This window comes from Branchiostoma belcheri, unplaced genomic scaffold (genome assembly GCF_001625305.1).
Source record: "Branchiostoma belcheri isolate BF01 breed outbred unplaced genomic scaffold, Haploidv18h27 scaffold137, whole genome shotgun sequence".
In the NCBI taxonomy this organism is placed as follows: Eukaryota; Metazoa; Chordata; class Leptocardii; order Amphioxiformes; family Branchiostomatidae; genus Branchiostoma; species Branchiostoma belcheri.
The window spans coordinates 350,641-368,661 of NW_017802791.1; the positions used below are offsets into that span (position 1 = coordinate 350,641).

The window sequence follows — 18,021 nt, forward strand, 5'->3', positions numbered from 1 at the left end:
CATACAAATACGTTGTCTATTTGTATGTGTATGGAGTTAACAAAGCACCTAAGGTAGCATAGACTAATTCAGCAAATTAAGATCTCATTCCACACAAAGGAGCTTACCTTTCCCCATGAGTCATGTTCACAAACAGGAGTGGGACCTCATGTCGACATGCGGCCCCAAATACACCACTAACATCCAGCTTCGTCTGCTTGTTCTTCGACCTTAATCTGGACCCGGCTTGGAAGTTGCTACAGTCCTGTATAGTAAATATAAATGCAAGCATTAAATGATAAAACTTATTTGGAGTGAAAGAGATATTTTGATTGATGAAAACACTTTCAATAGAATTTTTACCTTCCTCATCTGAAGAGCCATGTATAAGTACTATAACACGTTTCAGCCAGTCCCTTACATTACTCACAGTCAGAATTATTTCTATTGGGCCCAATTTAATTCTGTTGGATTAATGTAACAAATAGTACAGTAGTATAGTTAGCACTTACTTTCTGAATGGAGAGGCCATCTGTCAGCCAGTTAGACATAATTGGGCCACAAGCATAGAAAATATTACACCATTGTTAATTGTGATTCAAACCTTCTTGAGGTAGTACATATTTTACGTGCACCACCAGTAATACAATCTACACAGCACATGTCCTGTCACAGTTTTGTGCTTGTCATGACATCAAGTTTTGCATTGCATCTCACCTCAGAAGGTTTTGTGGCATCGGAGTAGGTTGACATGAAGCCTTGTACAGTGTCATCGTCTGCAAACATTCTGGTGCCATGATGTGGCTCCGCGTAGCTCGTGCCAGAACTCGACTTCCTCACTAATCCAAAATTGCCATCCAGCAGGATGACTTGCTTTCCGTTGCTCTGTAAGTTAAGATATATCATAGTCAAATTTAATGATGTATACACACAATAAAATATCTGAAGACCAAACAAGTTCGAAAACAATGTCAATACTTCTAAATGGCTTTCAATGAATCAACTTAACATGGCAACTAGCTATAAATTCTCTATAAAAATGATTCAGGTACCTTAGGGCATACTGGACAGCATGTCCCTTCATCCAGCTGTGGACAGACGTGTTGCAGTGTTCTTTGCTTGTAGACGTACTGTCTGAACTCTGAAATGGGTACACCCACCAGAGATCTGTACAGGCTGTTGACCTAATTTGAATGGAAAATAACCCATATGTAAAACAAGATAGAATTTTTGCTACTTTACGATTTCTTTGTGAACAGTATATCAGTGTAACAGTCTCACTGTCTCAGGGTATTAAAACCTCAAGAGTGCCTTTACATTACATGTCTGTGTTTTGGACATGTGAAGATTCAACTCCAAAAAAGTTACATTTACAGTAACATGCAAGAACATACATGTACAACATTTCTTTAGACATCAACAAGTGATAGCTTACTGGCCTGCTAATAAAATGTTGTCCAAAATGTATCAACACTAGTGAGTGACCTGTACTCATGTTTCGCACTCCAAAATATGATATAGTGCTACTGTACAATAATCAGGTCCAGGTTTAGGTCCAGACCTGGACCTGATCCTCTGAACCTGATCTGGACCTGAATTTTCTATATAGGCACACACCCTATAGTTACTAGTCAATATAAGAGTTAACATACATCATAGAGATAATGTGCAAGTTCTAACCTCTTCAAGAGAAAGGTTATTCTTCCATCTCACAGCATTGCAGAAGCCTTCCACTGAGATGTGGCATTCTAAGCTTAGCACAACAAGCCACTCCAGTAGAGACACTGAAAAGGCTGTTGCAGGTGCCTCTGTGCTTGCTGCCCACAATCCAAGCCGAAGTAGTGTGCATGGCTCAGGCTCACATGGGCAAAAGTCTACATCAATGAACACGGGGCCGTCCTGCGAAACAATTAAGTTCATCTTTTAGCACAAGGCAAAATGTAGGTGCACTCGAGACAAAAAATGTAAACCTACATGCATGTCATTGAACTCAGACCAATATGAAATACCTAACATTACTGTAAAATTTTCCCCTGTTACTACATAGTGTTGGGCTATGCAATTATTGTCAAGGTACATGTAGTACATGATAAGTCGTACCAGTAGAGCAGTGTGACTACCTAAACAAATTTTAGGTCACACGGGACTACAGGTACATGGGTTTAGGTACACTGGTTTACATACAGGTCCAGACCTGAACCTACATGTATACCTAACAATTTGAGAAAAAATATTAATAAACCTGACCCTTTTTTTTAGATGCTTAGACAAAATATGGGCAAAACTAATCTATCATTCCGGACCTACTGTAACAAATACACACCGTCCTGTCTCTAGGACCCATGTGGGTCACCAGCTATTTCCCTATTTTAGGTCACAATAAGCATATAATTAGTGTAACTCTATACAGGTATAGTACCGTACATACTGTATTTTGGACCTGTACCTAATCAATTTTCTGGTACAGTACCGGCGCAGCAATGTGTATCAGTGTTAGCCCTAGGTGTTTCCATACATGTAATGTCAAATGGCATTAAACTGGCTAAATCTTTAAAAAACAACTTTTTGTGAGTGTGAGTACCACAAAAGTTCCCACCATGTCAGAAACATTGCTGGGACACATGGCTTGGGAACAATAAATAACAATAAAACACTTCACAATGGACTTAAAAGACGTATTAATATCCATACCTGACTCATCGAACACTTTCACTGTCCTGGGCGATGATCCCGTTGTACAGGTATGGGCATCCCGACGACCAAGGCAGACTTTGTCCAAGACAGGTTGAAAGCAACTATTCTGTAACAAAAAACAATAGACTGTTGATAAGGAAATCTGAGTACCCAAACCTCTTTCAGATAAGGTTGTTTTTTTATTGAAAAGATACTTGTTTATTTAAAATTTAAAATTGTAAATTCATTGTTGCAAAATTTTGCTCATCAATTTTGTACATCATGATCATTATTATCTGCATAACACTTGCACAAAACAGACAGGTAAATTATATATTTGTGTTACATGCCAAAATTTTCTTTAATAAGGCCACACCGACTTAATTTTATGCATGACACTTGTCATACACGTCGCTTAGTACTGCCGCAAATTCACAATACTAGCTTTGTATTCCTGTGGTTTAGTAGCATTTTTATTTTTGGTTGGATTTTTTTATTCGCCTGCGCGCACTAGTTTGGGGGTCTTCAGAGGATGTCATCCCCATATCCATAAAATTAAGTCTGTGTGGCCTGATAATAACACAAATTCAATTACTAAGGTGAGGTAATATGGCACAAGATTTTGTTTGATAATATGAAGAACAGTATATGCAATTATCAAATTGACAAAATATACCATTAGCCCGGGATACAAGGTAAACCATGCATACCTTCCATATTTCTGGCAGGTGAAGGGAATTGTTGTGGTGCTGATACAAGCATTCTTTGCAGAATGTTGCAGTCGGCCCGCAGTCCTGACATCTGTAGATGGTCGTAGGCTGCTCCTCTTTGCAGATTGTACATCTAAAGGATGTTGGGGGCAGACAGCTCAGCACCAGTTGCTAGCAGGGTGTCGTGGATGGCTCTCCATCCAGCAGCTTCATCTCGTTTGCGAGCAGCGTATGAGCGTTGGCTCCGTGTTCTGTTGTCTGGTGGTGGTGGTGACGGTGGTGGTGTTGACGGAGGAGGTGGTGGCATGGTCAGGGGGTTAACCATGCCAGTACTCTCATCCATGGGCTCATCTGGATCTAGCAAAATTACAGACTTTTTGCGACCAGGTGCACAGGCATTGGTGAAGGTCATCTTTCTTTTGGCAACCTTTCGACCAAAAAGTCTCTTTTTCTTCCCCGGATACTTTGGTGGCATGCCTGGAATACAGTGTAAAAAAAAAAAACACTTGAAAATTGAAACATGTTTTTTTCTTCTGAATACATTCTGAAATGGGGCCTGGCCCAGTGCACAAATTTAAAGGCTTCCCACTATGAAATTATTCATGATCTCACATCCAACAATTTTGTTGGTTTTATAAGATTTACCCTCGGAACACTTTCACCAACACAGTCCAGACATTTGCCAGACTTGGACGTGCACCTACACCCACTAGGCGTGATGCCTATAAGGGCTTTCAGTATGAAATATATGTGGTACAGAAATATATTACGTGACGGCGTCACCCTAACTACACCCCCCTCCCCATCCCAATATGCCACACACATCTTCACAACAGTATAAATTACCTGTTTTTGATGATTTGCGATTCTTTCCGGCAACAGTAGATGCGAATCAGGCAGCATTAACCTCCACAGTGTTTTAGCTGTAGCTGTAGTTGTTTACAAAGGCGCTAAATATCTAGATATCAGAGAAGAAAAACAGGGCACGACAACGCTTCGAATTTTCGCGGATAGTACTACGCACTCTGACCCTTCCCATCAGGCAATATTGCCGGCTAATCATCCCTCACGTGATCCTGGGCGTGTTACGTCACGGCAGCTCGCCACGCCAGGCACGGGTGGGATGGTATGATCATCGCTTATATAGACAGGAGGTATACCTTGAGGTACGGAGGTACTACCTTACACCTATAACAAGCGATGGATCATGCCCGTGATTCTATGCTTATAAGCTATAATCGTGGTCGTAACGGGTGTATATTTTTACTTTTTCGTTCACGCAAATTGTCTCATCCTTGATCTGAATTGTTTATTTTTTGTACAAGTATAAACAGCCCGGCTTAAGCTTGAAAATGTGCCTTCAGCATAACTAGCCTAAATGCACTATGAACTATGTAACACCTTTAGTGCACTATGCAACCAAGTAACATCTAGTGTCAGTGCACAGTAAACCAGTCAGAATTGCCCTGATGAAGATGACAGACGGTCATCGAAACGTCGGCTTGAAAAACAAATGGTTGTGATGAAAAGAATTTTCTATTCATAATTTTATGTTGTTACCTTACAACCAGGTTGATGTGATGAGTGCTTCCGGGTCCAGTGACAACCAGCTCCACCGTAGCAAAGGTGTACTCTGACTGGAACTGAGCCACGGGCGGGATGATCACCATGAACGGGTCAGTATCCGTACCGTCAGAATTACCGGTCTTACTGGTTAGGAATTAAGAAATGAAATGAAATGAAATACCTTTATTGTACATTCATGCCACGACGGGCTAGGTACATGTCAAGATCTAACAGACACATAACAAACGCATATAGAAAATTGGAGACAAGAGATGCACTACTTGACTTAAACATACATACATAAGGAACATACAAGGGTAGGCTAATACAAAGTGTTCTAGTAACTGAGCTGCTATAGAGAGGTAAACTTCTTCTCGCTTTTTTTGTACAGTGTGGGAGCAGATCATGTTTGTGATACATGGTTTGTCTAGACGCATCAAAAATGTAAATTTATCATTTGCACTTAGGTGTTCAAAGTATGGGAGCGTCTCTTTGATATGATAAAAAAGAACAGATCTTTCGATAGAATATAAAGTACAGTCTAAAATAAAGTGTTGTTCATCTTCTGTTCTATTCATGTTAAAGTATTGACAGAGTCTATTCTGGAGAGGAATGCGGTTGTGCCTTCCCGTTTCAATGAGTAATTTGTGGCAACTTATTCGGAGTTTAGTTGCAGCTACCCTGTGTTGTATGTTGTTAATCGATAGATACTCTTCTTCCTACAGTTATTCCGGAAAATAATTTCATAAGGTTGGTAAAACCTACCTGTACTGCACCAACAAGACAGGCTCACTGGAGGTCACGTGTCTGTACTCGTCCGATGGAACATCAATCTCCCAGAATTCCCCAGCGTTGAGGGTCATCGTGTTCTCATTGGTGACATCGACCTTTTAAAATAGATTAAAACAAAAAAGTACAGATTACTATCAACAAATAGAGTCTGAACTAATGAAATTGCAGCCTGGTGTCCAGTCCATCGTGGTTGGGGCGGGTTCTCTTCGGGGCTACAAAAGCTCTTGGCCGCCCGACTCAGCTAGGTTCCCCTGGAGTTCATTTAGTCCCATCGCGACGTGGTGGGGGTAATCAACTCCTGGCGTACAAAACTCTATCAGCTCTACAAGTCTAAAACTCCCACCGGGCGGCCAGCTGAGTTGGACGAGGGAAAAGTATTAGAGCCGGAAGGCAGCCTGCCCCAACCACAATATTATATATTAATAGACTGGATACCAGCAGGTGTTGCCCTTCATAAGTGCGGAGCAAAAGATGACCCTAGTAACTACAGGGGTATTTCGGTCACCAGCTGCCTAGCAAAACTATTCACATCTGTTTTAAATACACGCCTAACAACTTTTTAGATGAAACTAATCTCCCCCAGCCAGGCCGGCTTCAGAAAACATTTCAGTACAAATGATAATCTCTTTGTTTTAGACTCGCTAATTACGAAATATTTCCATAACAACAAACGCCTTTATTCATGTTTCATAGATTTCAGAAAGGCATTTGACACAGCTAGGCTGGAGAAAAGGGCTCCGTTTCAAATTACTAAATTCGGGAATATATAGGGAAGGTTTCTATAAATTAATAAAATGTTTGTATTGTAAACCAGAAACTTGCGTTAAAACAACATCTGACCTTACACAGTTAATGAAATGGAGGTAATATCTATCCTTGAGGGCCATAAAATTGACAGGTATCAGAACTGCCTACGCTTTTGACTATGGCTTGATACACAAACAAACCTGTGTGTTGTCTCTGGCAGCAACTACTCGGAACAGATCGCCGCCTGTGTGCATCGCGAGCGGCACGGTGACGAACTCCTTCCCCCAGGTGTCCACGGGCGGGATCATCTCCACGATGAAGTCTCCTGATCCAGTCTGTCTTTCATCCATAGGCCGGCAGATGGCGAACACGTTCCCGCTCAGCACGGCCACTGGGTGGGTAGCCGTGATCTTTGAGCCGGTCAGGTCCTCAGCCGTCTGTACCTGCAAATATAGCAGATTTTGTTACCCTCTATGTAAAACTTTAAAACGATGCAACTCACTCAGATTTACATTGGAGATACCAAGCGCTTCTAGCTCTGCTTGACTGTTTCTAACAGTTAATTGGATATAGAAGTCCAAATACTACGTACGTGTTAATGGGCCTAAATTCTCCTCCTAGCTCTGATTGGCGGTTGTTTTTTTACGCCAATGAGATATAGGATGTTACCATACAATCTTATCTTTCAAATAGCTCTGTTAGCATATGATTTAACATTTTAACCCTCAACAGAACACCTTCCCGGACTGATTAATATGTACACCTGGGGTCCGCGCGGACCCCAGAACAGTTTTTTGCTAATTTTTAGAAATTATCAACATGCTACCAGCTCAATTGTTTTGCAAACTGATGTGGGAACCTCTGTGTCCACATTACATACAAAAATCATACATTTTGAACTTTTTTCTATTTTTTGGTGAAGAAAATAAGACAAGAAGAAATACCCGATTTTTAAACCCATTTCAGACTGAAGGGGCTTTTGAGGCCCAACTTTGATCTCAGATAGCGGCTAAACGGCTTGCGCTAGAAGTATCAAATTTGGAGACCTTTCCTAAAATGTCTCTGGAAAAAAGTTCATATTAGTTTAATACTAGTAAGTTGATGTTCTTTTGGGTTGCCATGGCAACGGGTTTCTAGCAGTTTTTTTAAATAGAAGTAATTTTGGTTTAAACATAAACATTTTCTGAGTTTTATATTAAATTACACTTCTTTTCCAACATTAATAACATCTTACATAATCAAATATAAGTTAAATCATTTAATATGCATAGAATATGCTAATTTGATGACGTCATTGGTCAAAATCCAATATGGCGGACTATATTATTAGCTCTGACGTCATATGACGTCACACCAAAGTTATTAAAATTTAATTCTATTACTACATCATTCTCTGAAAACTTGGTAGACATACGATGAGTGCATAAAAACATTTAAAAACGGAAATAAATTAATGTATAAGAACGCCAGTACAATGTATATCCATTACGATCGAAAGCCGGCTGGGGTCCGCGCGGACCCCAAAAGAAAATCAGATATAATTTTTTTTATAGATGGTAGAAATGGAGTTTTCTGCACTGTATTGAGAGACAACTTTGTGGGTGACAATTACATAAATTTTTTAGAAAAAAATCTTTAGAAACAAAAAAGATATTACAGAATATATAGTGCTGGGGTCCGCGCGGACCCCAGGTGTTCTGTTTAGGGTTAATGTCTTGGGGTGGTGGGACTACGGCGCACAGATATGTCAACTTTGTATATCTAATTGTTAATTGTACTTTTTTTGTTGTGTGGAGCTGTTAATATAAGTTGTAAACTTGAGTGCAGCGTCACACTGTCCTTGGTATGTTTTCATGTTTTGATGAATAAAAAAAATAGCAGATATAAGATAAGTCCATTGCAAGTTCGTGCACTAGTTCTGCAAGTAACAAAGACATTGTAACAATGTCTAAAACTATGTCTGTGGGTTTTTTTTTTCTACATGTATGTAAGCCGTGCACGTGGAATACATAATACCCCACCTTTTCAACGAAGTGTTTGTTTTGGATAGTCTAAGTAAGGTAGACAGAAATGATGTACATATAAATTTTACAACGTCGATAGATTAATTAAATGCAAATATACCTATAGAAACAAAATCATTGTGAACAAAATAGCGACGGTTAACTATAGTTCTCTTATTTCTTGTCATGAATTTTATATAGGAAAAGACCACATTTTCAGCCTATGCTTCTAAACACAATCAAATGCCTTCCTCAAGTCAAAAAGCATGTATGTGTATTTATCTATTACAGATTTTAAGATCAAAATATCTAAAGTTCTACGTCTTTTCCGGAACCCAAACTGGGTGTCATCTAATAAATATATAATATCCAAGGACCTGTGGAGGTCCCGTTTTTGTTTTTTTTTATTCCAACATGTAATCACCAGACGTGGTGACGACACACTCAATTTTTTTTCAACTTATATTAATGCCGCCACCAACACAGGGGACAAATACATGATAGGACAATACTCATTTACACCTGAGCTAAGTGAGGAAAGTAGTGTTAAGTGCCTTTCCCAAGTTCACAAGATCGGTGGCATGTCAGGACTCGAACCCGGGACTCTAAGTTCCGAGTCGCGCACTCTGCCTCTACGCCACACACCCCACACATTCCCGGTCCCGTGCTTCGGGGGAGCCACACCCCACGCACGTTAAAGATCCCACCACACCTTTCGAAAAAGGGGCAATTTCGGTTTAACGAATTTCGAACATGGCTCCAACCTGAAGTGTTTCAAACCGGTCCAGTCGCACGGAGAACTTCTGTCCTGCGGCGTAGTTTTGTCCGTCAAACGTCACGGCTTGGCTGGGGACAATGGTGACGGTCGTTTCGTCATGGACACCGGCCACTCCGAACTCTGCACAAAAATAGAGGAAGAAGAAAAACTTTATTGCAAGAAAATTGTACAGGGTACACCGTATGGCAAATAGGTAACAATAAGTAGCATAGTGAATTAGATAGGTATAGAATAAAACTTAATATATAGAAAAGAAATAATCAAAAGTTAGCTTAGGCTTTACAATCAGGCGGAGTTATTTATTGGTACTTGTGACAGCAAATAAGTATTCGTTCTAATAACAATAAAGTATTTTACGTATCTACGTATTTTTGCATTGTGTGGGTTGTTGCATTTAAATATATAATCAAATCTATCTGCAGCAAGTCTATTGCAATCTGTCATATTTGAAGTGAGAAATTTGAATAATAGCTTATCACGTAGGACATAATATCTAGAGCATTCCATGATAAAATGAAATTCATCTTCGATTTTCTCTGGCCGTGGGCAAAATGGGCAAAAACTTTGGTCAGGGGCCACAAAAATATTATTACATCATCAAAGCATGTTGACACATCAAGTTTGTTTGAACCACAACAACAACAACAGCACACAACATTTCTGACAGCTCACCTGAAGGTATGTCTAGGAAACCTCCACTATTCATGTTGCGTACGATGCTTGAACAGGAGACGAAGTACTCCGTCCCAAGGCCGTCTGTGGGGAGGGCCAGGTAGGCGTCAGACGAGGCATGCTCGGCGAACACTCCGTACACCACGATCTCCACATCGGACGTGATGTGAACGGCCTTGTAGTCGTCACTCTTTTGGCTGCCTCGGAGTTCTACCTCCACACGGTCCAGTTCTACCTTCTTCACCTGCCAATAAAGTTGCGGAAATAAATCTTCGGTTAGGGACGTTAACCCTATCTAGACCGGACTTTTATGAGCTTGGTGGGACCGGGGGGGGGGGGGTCCTCATTTGAACCCCCCTCAGAACTCGAGAACGGTATGTCGTATGACCACCAATTTTTCAGGATGGTGTACTAGTAAAAATTAATCATATCTACAATTTGTATGTCGTTATGACGTAAATGCGATTTTATTGGCCAAAACCGTCTTAATAGGTTATTCCCTGAAAACTAACATTTTTTTTGTAAAAAGAAATGGAAGTTTTGACGAAATTTTAAGGAAAATAACCTGTATATCCATGTTCTAATGATATGGTCCGCCATCTTGGATTTTGGCCAATGACGTCATCAAATTAGCATAAATTATGCATTTTTGATTTTTAAATTTACATGAAATTATCTGGGATGTTATTAATATTAGAAATCATGTGTAACATGACATAAAACCCATAAAATTCTATTGTTGAAACTAAAATTACTAAATTTAGCAAAAAATGCCTGTCAGAAACCCGTTGCCATGGCAACACAAAATATTATTATCTTATTCCAATAATAGAGAATTTTTGCCAACAACATTCTAGGAAAAGTCACCAAATTTGGTCGTTCTACCACTAGCCGTTCAGACGCTAGGTGACATCAAAGTTGGCGCGGGCACTTTTAGTTCCCCCCCCCCTGTCTAGATAGGGTTAGATGGAGGTCCCGTGTTCCCGTGAGAGCCACACCCCTCACACGTTTAAGAACCTGCCACATTTATGAAAAAGATTAGGGGTCCTTCCCGGTGTGAGTGGTTCAAATAAAACCTTACAGTCCTATGGCCGCACCTGGGGTCGTATTGAGGTCATCTGAGTTAGCGCCGAACGGCAGCCGCTTCAGACCTTATTGTGTTTTGTGTGTGGACGGGAGATTCGGCGAACAGTATCCGACCTCAAAATAGCAAAGTTCTTTCTATCACAAACATTTTTTTAAGCCGACGTTTCGATGACCTTCTGTCATCTTCATCAGGGCACTATTTGGGACTGTGATAGCTCAGTATTGTCAGTTAACAAATCTTATATTTTATATAGAAACACATTTGGAACCTCATATTCCCCTATGATGCCTAGTATGTATGTTAAAATTACACTACGTTCCGGAATGCATTGTAAACAGAAAACTAGAAAGGCCAATATTTGCTTTGGAGCAAATACAGCGATGGGTTCACCACATTTTACGACATGGCAGGGAAAGAATGAGAAACACAAGGGAAAACAATGATTTACATTGATATAACTATAATATGAAGTAACATACAACTAAAACAACAGTTGGATAGCTATTCCCTACTTTATTGGTTAGGATTTTTAATTGTCATAATGCAAACTGTTGATTTTCAAAATAAAAAAAAAAAACGTTCATGCCCCGCATTCCAATGCTGGAGCAGAAAAGCTTGAAATACCTACCAAAACACTTGAATAAAGACATACTGTCAGTATGGAAATGCTCTGTGCAGGTGTTAATCAAGTTAAATCCCAACAGCCAATCAGCAAGAAATGCTCTGTGCAGGTGGAAATGCTCTGTGCAGGTGTTAATCAAGTTAAATCCCAACAGCCAATCAGCAAGAAGTATAGAGGAAAGCTGCATGCCTATTGGTTGATGCCCTGCATTCCATTGTGATGACTCATGCCCAGACGTGGTAAACACGGCACACTAACACAGTAATACATTTGCTATAACACAGCCAAAAAACTCAAATAAAACCATTCTAAAAGCCTGTATCACAAAAATTTAAAAAACGCCTAGGGGTATTTGCCCACTGTACCTCCATACCAAATTTCAGGACCTTAGGCCCTAAAATGAAGAAGCTGAATCCATTTTAAAAATGGCAGGAGAAGAAGAAGAAGGAGGAGGAGGAGGAGAAGAAACATCAGAAAAAGCAATATGGGTTCACCACCACTTCGTGGTGTGGTGAACCCATAAAAACTAGCTTAAGTGCACTATGAACTATGTAACACCTTAAGTGCACTATGCACCAAGTAACATCTAGCGTCAGTGCACAGTTAACCAGTCAGAATTGCCCTGATGAAGATGACAGAAGGTCATCGAAATGTCGGCTTGAAAATTAAATGGTTGTGATAGAAAGAACTTTGCTATGCAGTCGTTTACCAACCTGATAAAGTTATTTACGGAGTATCCGACCTCGCCGAACCCCAGCCAACCCAAGCTGACCTTGCTCCCAACCTACGGAAGTATTTGCGAGGTCATAGTCGGCTAGGTGTGACAGGGGCTTTATAAAATTACAGTGAATCTTTATTGCACAACAATTGTAACGGGTACAATGCGTGGCAAACTCTTCAGTACTACATATCTAGCTAACATCTACTCTTACGTCTACAGTGATACCTACAAGTTCTATGTATCGAAAATAACATTATACTATTTCAAAACGGCAATATAGTACATGTATATATATGGAGCATGCCTTACATGTTAATGTACATGTCTTGAGTTCTATATATGACTGTATAAACTAGAGTGTACATCAGTTGGTTGAATCGGATATAATATGATTTCTTTTATCTAAAGCTTTGGATATATACTGGCCTATATACAGGGAAGTTTCGTCGGAACATGACATGAGTAGAGTAAAAGTATCTGAGATTTAGGTATAATGTTATATGCGCCTTGTTGGTGACAGGGAGACTGAGTACTTACTTGCCCATGCCTCACCCGAACTCTTTCGCGGTGGCCACTAGACGGAAGAGTGACGGTGACATCGGCCCCGCTCGGATGCGGGCAGGAGAAGAACAGTCTTGGGTCGTGATGTTGTCTCTGGAGGTTTTCCGGAAAGGTCAGGATGAACTCAGTACCCTTGTTGTCGAGAGCAGCTGAAAGCAGACGGAAGAACACATTAGTGAGGGTTGTTATTAGATGACTATTAGACTAAAGCCTCGGTCACAACCCGCCGTACGTGATTTTTGTCCGTACGTTTTTAGGGAGGCTACGTCTGCTACGTTTTTTCTGAAAACGTGGGGAAGGGGTGGCATCGACGCACGTCACTCGTACGGTTTTTGCAAGGTATAAGAGTGTGGTCTGCACGCCACGTCTGGCAGTGAGCGGTTGCGTGTATCGTACGTTCGACCCAAGAAGTTCAAGGGTTAGGTGTAACAAGTCGATCGGTGTAATATAGCCAGCTGCCGCTGCGCCGCGTGCCTGCGAAGCTGGTGTGTTACGCCGAAAGGCGGTTATACCGGCTATACAGATACAGATACGTTACGCAAGTGGTGAGTTGTACATTGTACGTGCTTACAACGTACGATCTATGTGCAATTGCAACTTTACTGTAAAGCGACGGTCACAACCCGCCGTACGTGCTTCTACGTGCTGTCTACGTGCAAAAACGTGGGCAAACGTAGGGCATCCGTGCGTGGTGAGTACCGCCTCCGTACGGAATCCTACTGATTTGGGAGCACGCAGACACGCCGTAGCACTTTAAGTGCATGTAAAACTTTTTCTACGTGCGGTCTGCGGATTCACCACCCGTGCGTGCGAGTACGAGCGACGCGCGTGCCCCGGACGTGCCGTGCGGAAGAAGCACGTGTGAGTACGGCCGCCTTACGGTAAAGTTGCAATCGCACAGAGATCGTACGTTGTAAGCACGTACAACTCGCTTACCACTTGCGCAACGTACGATGCACGCAACCGCTCACGGCCAGACGAGGCGTGTAGACCCCACTCTTACACCTTGTGAAACCGTGCGAGTGACGTGCGAGTGACGTGCATCGAGTCCACATCTTCCCCACGTTTTCAGAAAAAACGTAGCAGACGTAGCCTTCCAAAAAACGTACGGACAAAAAGCACGTACGGTGGGTTGTGACCGTCGCTTAAGGAGGCCGTACTCACACGTGCGTCTTTCGTACAGTACGTACGGGGCACGCGCGTGCCCGTACTCTCATGCACGGGTGGTGAATCCGCAGACCGCACGTAGAAAAGTTTTACATGCACTTAAAGTTCTACGGCGTGTCTGCGTGCTCCCAAATCCGTAGGATTCCGTACGGAGGGTGTACTCACCACGCACGGATGCCCTACGTTTGCCCACGTTTTTTGCAGGTAGTCTGCACGCAGAAGCACTTACGGCGGGTTGTGACCGTAGCTTTTCTTTTACTTAAAATCGGTAAAAACTTGATTCTAAATTGCCAACTGCTAGCTGGAAGTACGAAGGTCAACCTGAAAGACATTCCTTCTTACCCTATACGCAATTGGATATTAACATAACATTAGCTGTACATTTCGGAAACACTATGACAGCACAATGCGAGATAGTAAATACTGCAATATATATATATTTTAACCAAGGATAAGTTGTATTGAGCTGTTCTTACCTAAACTGCAGTCAATCAAAGCCAGCACTAAAACAGACAGGAACATACACGCCATATTGGTGAGCACTTTTCAAAGGGGAATATTTATTGAGCTGTCAGCCTTAGATTTATCGATGTATAAGTTAAATCACGTGCAGGGCAGGATGGACATATTTATAGAACCAAGTATACAAAAGCAAAGGTTAAGTCGCCTACGCAGAACGTTGTGTTACGTGCGTAAGTTAGCCTCAATTTATCGATGTATAAGTTAAATCACGTGCAGGGTAGGATGGACATATTTATAGAACCAAGTATACAAAAGCAAAGGTTAGGTCGCCTACGCAGAACGTCGTGTTACGTGCGTAACCTAGCCTCTTTCGCAGACTTCTTTGAGCGTCGGCGTTAATTTTCTTTTTGGAGGGGAGGGCGCTGATACGCAACTTTTTATGTTTACCGGAGGGAAACATTGTTTTTCCTTTGTTTCCTCTTCTTCTTCTTCTCCTGAACCAATAATGGCAATGGCCGTCTGTCACCATGGTAATTAGTGTTGGGTTACATCATGTTGCAAGTTTATAGCAGAAGGGATTTAGACTCCTGTTTGACCATCTATATATGAATGTGTTTGAGAACGAATTAACAGAGCAGACCATATGGGAAGGTAAACATTATGCATTTGCTTTACAACTGTTACCTTTCTAGTTTTACGTAACATGTTTTTTTTTCATGAGGCAGAGGAAGTTATGTTTTGGAGGCTAGGGAGTTATACCTCTTACGATCTTTTTTTCGGGGTCAGCGGACAATCAAATTGGCTACCCGAGTAACAGTTCAGTTCCCGTACAGGACAAATGGTGGGGCAAAAGGCAACTTAAGTGGCCAATCAGATCATTGGTGAAATGATAACTCGGATAGCCAATTTGGTCATTCGACACCTCCCTCCCAAAGTAACCACCGCTCTGGCCGATCGTTCTACCCTCAGCCCTGAAGAAGTCTGCACAGGAGGCTAAGCGAGCAGCGCCCGCCGGTAGGAAGTTTATCTTTATTTCATGGACTTTTGCAAACCACGATGACATGAACACAAAACGCATGCCTTGGTGATCTACATTTGCGTTGACCAGAAAGTTTGCTCAGGGCAATGAGGTTTGCTCAAAGGGATGCCAAAAGCCAGTCACTTTTATGGGTACCAGTCATCCCCTGTCACACGACCTTCGTTCCGAACTCCAGGCGACCCGGTTCGATTAACGTTCGGGAGCACGCTGGCCAGATTTAGGCCACGCCTACCTTTCTACACGGATCAAAACGAATTTGAGGTAAATTTGAGTCAGGTCTAACCCCCGAACACGCCCGAATGGTTAGAAGTTGTTCTGCTTACCACCAATGAAACATGGTCTAACCATGGTTGGGGGACGTTTGGTCAAATTTAAGTGACAGGGCAGGGGCTGTGTGTCAGAGGGCAGTTAATGACGTAATTACAGGACCACTGTAGGGGTAAGATTCCTCCCTTGAGGGGGGTGGAAAGAGATGCTCTGGTATGTGTAAACATACACGGAAGAACTGAAGCTTTGTTCTCTTTGGGATCACAGTCCAACTGAGAAGTCGAAGTCCAACGACCCTCCTCAGAAAACGTAATCTTGTTCCGTCCTATTTATATGCAAAGTGAAGCAATTGTACCTTGAACTTATAAATTGTATCACGAAAATGTGTTTGATGATTATGTTTTATGTTAATTGTTTTATGACTCCTGGAAGAAACTCTTGGACATGACTTATGTATATCTTAAGTTCTCAATATACATATATATTTATCATCTTAAGTGTATACCTGTACAAGATGACCATAGCTACAATAAAAGTCTTAAATGCATTATGAAGGCCTACCAACGGACAAAAACACAATAGGCAACCAGCCTCTGTTGTGAGGCGAAGGAGTGTTATGTAGATACCAATTGTACGTTGTTTCTCACAACCAGAACTCCAAGATTCTGCGGATTCTGCCTGTATCATCAATGCTAAACTTTATTCGTTCTCCTTTGAGGTGTGAACCAAGCAAATGTAGCAAAATTTAAAGCACAGTTCCATTCGTAAAATATGTGAAGTGTGAGGGTATTGAGCGAGAATCGATGGAAGGTGAAGAGGCGCAAGAAAGCAGCAAAAAAAGGGGGGGGGGTAAACTGTTGAGGTGTACGTTAGAATAAAATGTATTGGTGATGTACTGCTGATGTGGTCCAAGTCTACGACATGTTTCTAGAATGGAACGGAGATTGGAATGGAACAGAAATATCTCTGTCAAACCCTCCGGATCCGAATGGAATGTGCTTGGTGACGTATATTATCAAATCATTCACTAGCGATGCTATTACAATCTACTACACAATGTCGTACTCCGCATGTCGGTGTCTATCCGCAGTGTCTCCGCGGAGCTGGTTAGGCGGCCAGGCACTTCTTCTGGATGACGTAGAGCGCCCCCATGATGACGACCGCCAGGGCACCGACATCGGCCACGTTGTTGCTCTCTTCAGGGGGAACTGTCGGGTAAATAGGTAAGGTTTAAGTCCCGGTAACCGCAGGGTGTCCCCCGGGGCTACGTAGGGATCACGCGGGCATTCTGAGTAAGCGGGCATTCTGAGTAATTTTACTCAAGACAGGCATTCTGAGTAATTTTACTCAAGACAGGCATTCTGAATAATTTTACTCAAGGCGGCATTCTGAGTAATTTTACACGAGACAGTCATCCTGAGTAATTTTACTCAAGGCGGGAACTCTGAGTATTTTTTACTCAAGACAAGCATTCTTAGTAATTATACTCAAGGCGGGCATTCTGAGAAATTTTATTCAAGGCGGCATTCTGAGTAATTTTACTCAAGGCGGCATTCTGAGTAATTTTACTCAAGGCGGCATTCTGAGTAATTTTACTCAAGGCCGGGTAATTTTACTGAAGACTGGCACTCACTCGATGCATAAGGACCACCTGCTTGACTAGCCCTCACTACTTAGCCCTCATACTGTCAGGAGCCGCAAAATACTTTATTTCTCTCTAAAGCTCACCCATAGAGCTGTGCCTTTTTGTTCTAGAGTGACTTGAACCACGTATATGTATTCAAAGTGCGTAGAGCTAGCTGTTCCTGCCTGTCTGCCAGTTAGGGCTATATGTGTAGCTCTAAGATATCTGCCAGTAAAACAGTTTCCGAATGAAAACAAACACATGCTTCGCAACAACCACATCTTCAAATTTTATGTAGTTGTTAGAACTACCTTGATGTTTTAAAGATAAATAGTAAAAAAATAAATAGATGAAAGATATTCTCCGATTGATGAATGGAATATTGTTATTTTTTTGCTCAGAAACACTTCCTTTTTTTTTGGGGGGGGGGTCCTCGCTACGTGGTAGTCTCCGCGTATCCAACAACGTTTATTTGCCTGCACTAGATATACATGTATACATACGCGAGGACTATCCAGAAGCGGGCCCGAGCATAGTACTGGATAAAGTGC

The 18,021-nt window shown here is 41.7% G+C and overlaps 1 protein-coding gene across 1 annotated transcript in view; it reads right to left on the reverse strand.

Annotated features, from left to right (window-relative positions):
• The window catches only part of LOC109464358 (IgGFc-binding protein-like), a 45,353-nt gene extending 30,744 nt beyond the window's left edge, over positions 1-14,609 (reverse strand). Inside the window, exons 1-7 of the mRNA XM_019761306.1 lie at positions 14,555-14,609; positions 12,888-13,060; positions 9,960-10,164; positions 9,235-9,368; positions 6,668-6,910; positions 5,694-5,815; positions 4,923-5,072 (exon numbers count right to left, since the gene is read on the reverse strand). Coding sequence (XP_019616865.1) covers positions 4,923-5,072; positions 5,694-5,815; positions 6,668-6,910; positions 9,235-9,368; positions 9,960-10,164; positions 12,888-13,060; positions 14,555-14,609 — 1,082 coding nt within the window. The remainder of the gene's footprint in view (positions 1-4,922; positions 5,073-5,693; positions 5,816-6,667; positions 6,911-9,234; positions 9,369-9,959; positions 10,165-12,887; positions 13,061-14,554) is intronic.
• Positions 14,610-18,021: the final 3,412 nt, after the last annotated feature.